The 3,590-nt window shown below is 30.5% G+C and overlaps 1 protein-coding gene across 1 annotated transcript; it reads left to right on the forward strand.

Moving 5' to 3' along the window:
* Positions 1–3,009: 3,009 nt before the first annotated feature.
* On the forward strand, positions 3,010–3,324 carry LOC113759172 (ATP-dependent DNA helicase pif1-like). The gene has a single exon (XM_027301739.1). The coding sequence runs from the start codon at positions 3,010–3,012 to the stop codon at positions 3,322–3,324; it is 315 nt and encodes a 104-aa protein (XP_027157540.1).
* The last annotated feature ends 266 nt before the right edge of the window (positions 3,325–3,590 follow it).

Below are 3,590 nucleotides of genomic sequence, written 5' to 3' on the forward strand. Positions count from 1 at the left end.
AAAAGTAAGGTAATGTGAATTAACTGAAACATTATAATGAACAAGGAATGCAGTTTGCATTTATTGCATAAGTCTATGGTGGAAGATCATGCTTAAAGTGTTTCACTATAGCCCTTTAAATTTGACAAAGATAATGAGTAATTCTCAAAAGTATACTACGCCCCACATTATGGCTGGAAAACTGATCATAGCATGAGTTGTACTCATGATATGACTTATGTTGGTTTTACCCCAAACTGTTAATATGGTAGCATATTGGTTATTACTCCAAATTGTTGTAGTACTATTAATTATGATCACGAAAAATAGTAGTACTATTAATTATGAGTTGTGATCTTTGTAGTTCCTTCGTTTCTTTGAAATAAGATGTTCTGAAGGTTGACATTAACAGATTACTACTAGCGGGTAGGTTCGTTTTTTGTGTTTTGGCTTTTTTTTTTGGCAGATTTTGTGTCTTACTACATTACATGTCCTTGGGCTGTTCAAATCTGGATTATGCTGTGGAAAGTTGGAATCGTGCAAGACAAAAATGTTGATGATCGATAGAAAGAGCAAAAAAAAAAAAGGGAATAGATTCAAAAAATAATTCTTGCAAAAACATATGAGACAATGGCACCCAAGAATCTTTAACTCTAGCCCATGAATTCTTGGAAAAAATTGCTTACAAGAACATATGAGACAATGGCACCTAAAAATTAATATACTTTTTAGATGTAATCTTATGGACAGTAATCTTATGTATCAAATTAGAAGTTTTGGTACTATTCATGCTTTAAATATTCTCCTTCTTCTCATGTTACTAATCTTTGCTGGATGATTCAACAAAGTATGGTACTATGGCTTTTATGTGAGTTTAGACATTTAGACATATAGTTCTCATTGTATTACTAATTATTCAGATTAGTCCCGGAACATGGTCATAACTTTGATTAGAGAAAAAAGACATTTTTGTTGGCTTTTATGTGAGTTTAGACATTTAGACATATAGTTCTCATTGTATTATTAATTATTCAGATTAGTCCCGGAACATGGTCATAGCTTTGATTAGAGAAAAAAGACATTTTCTACATAATGGCAGACTGCTACCTGGTCTCAAATTACACACTTTGACTTCTAATTCTTGCAAATTTAGGAATCGGGACTCTGTCTTTATGTGGTTTTTAACTCTTAAGTATCTTCTTCGAGGTAAAAACTCAATCTTTTGCTTAACTTTTAGTGGAAAAGAGAAATTGCTGAAGGTGTAGAGTTCTACTGCGTGGGTATCCTTTGAAGTATAATGGTCGTACTTAGAGATCCAGTATTATTGTCAATATGTTTGATGTGCTAGAACTAGGTACCTAAATTTGACTCCTTTTCGTTGTTGAACAAAACTTGGCAAATTGAGTACCAATCATTGACAAACACTGATGACAGGAAAAACCTGCCATGTAGCCTGCTAAGAAACGCAAGTAGTTGATTTAGGTCTTGCGGTGAAACTGATCAAGTCGGTTCAATCAAGCAAAACTCTAATTGAGGTCAATGGTATGGAACATATGATCCAAGTTTTTGCAGCTGATTTTAAAAAAAATTTGACTCATTATATTTGTAAAACAATGTAGGAACTGAAACCTTAGAAGACAAACCTTCAAAATCCATAATTGATTATTCTTTCAAATTAAACTTTGTGCAGAATCCCATACTAATATTTATAAAAGGTGCCATCGACATATAAGCTCATGAGAATGAGATGGTTGATCCTAAGAAGTAGCACAATCCAGAATAATATAGTAACTTTTCAGAATAATATATGCACGGGCACGTTGATAGGTGTAAAGCAAATGGCTCACGGAGCATCTTTCACACGCCTACTTATAATAACGAGCATCTGTCCAACCGAAGCATCTTTTAGAAATCTTACTTATGGTGGGAATGAGGTTCTAAAAAAATGTAAAATTCATGTCACATCTTGATTGTGCTATGCACGGGCATAATCCAGAATGAGATGGTTTCCATTGTTTATAAGAATCAAGTTAGAGGTTTCCGTACTATTTATTCTTTAAATATTGGTATTTTCATTATATTTACAATTATTAATAATATTTTCAATATTATAATATTATTATTGTTTTCATTGTTTATAAGAATCAAGTCGGTATTATCTATTCTTTATGTATTGGCATTTTCATTATAATTGCAATTATTAATAATATTTCCAATATTATAATATTATTGCTGTTTCCATTGTTTATAAGAATCAAGTTAGAAGTTACGGTACTTATTCTTTAAATATTGGCGTTTCCATTGTTATTTCAATTATTAATAATATTTCCAATATTATATTATTATTGTTGATTTCATTGTTTATAAGAATCAAGTTAGAAATTTCAGTATTATTTATTCTTTAAAATTTGGCATTTTTATTGTACTTCTAAATATTAATAATATTTCTAATATTATAATATTATTGTTGTTTTCATCGTTTATAAGAATGTGGAAAGAGTACCAATTGCTTATAAGCACTTTAATAAATACTACCGAAAGCTCCCCAATTGCTTTGTTAATATGTTACATGTTAACAAATAGTACTAAAACCTATTATTGCATATGCAGTAGTCAATCATAATGAATAGGATCACTACAATCTTATCTAATATCAGAGGTTCACATAAATATATCGTCATTTTTACTACCAAAATTGACAATTTGTTTGGAACAATAATTAACATAATAAAAAATATATTTTACTATTCTAAATGTTTAATTACATACCATAAAAAATATAGTGACTCAAAACTCTTATGGTCGAAATCATGCTTCACATTTCACATCGATTTCACCCACTAAATAATGTCTCAAACATAAAATATTACCTACTATCAGAAACATTACCAAATTAAGGATAAATTTTCTCAAATGTTACTATTAAATACACATATTACCATTCATTAATTAAAAAATATTTTTTCAATCTAAAATACTTCTTTTCGATATTTCTAATCTTTGCACATAACGTAATTTGTCGTTACCAGAATGGGGAATAAAGTTCTCGAGGTAGAAGTCACAACAGGATCTAATATTGGAGATTTAGTTCTCATACCTCGGATCTCTTTAACACCACAGAGTGCACGGACTCCTTTTCCAATTAAAAGGAGACAATTTCCTGTGAAAGTGGCATTTGCAATGACTATCAACAAAAGTCAAGGCCAAACCTTGAAAAATGTTGGCGTTTACCTTCCTGAACCTGTGTTTTCACATGGTCAACTTTATGTTGCTCTGTCCCGTGCTACTTCGCCAGTTGGATTGAAAATACTCATTGTTAATAGAGATAATGATCCATGGGATTAAACAAAAAATATTGTGTATCGTGAGATTTTTGACTCCCTTTGATAAATTATGGACATCGCTTTGTTTACAAAAATAGTATATTTACATCAGACCATATGTACTATATATGCTTCACACTTTGGCATTTTTTTTGTACTTCTTTGAATTTGTGTTACTTGCTGTATCAAATATAGCGCTTAAATAATTAACCTTCATGCTATATTATAATAATTTACAGATATTCGATATACACCTTTACTCTATCTGGATCCTTGCGGATACGGATG

This window comes from Coffea eugenioides, chromosome 2 (assembly GCF_003713205.1).
Source record: "Coffea eugenioides isolate CCC68of chromosome 2, Ceug_1.0, whole genome shotgun sequence".
Lineage (NCBI taxonomy): Eukaryota > Viridiplantae > Streptophyta > Magnoliopsida > Gentianales > Rubiaceae > Coffea > Coffea eugenioides.

What these genes read in the sequence shown, in the direction of transcription:
- LOC113759172 (XM_027301739.1), top strand. Translation starts at nt 3,010, where the DNA reads ATGGGGAATAAAGTTCTCGAGGTAGAAGTCACAACAGGATCTAATATT.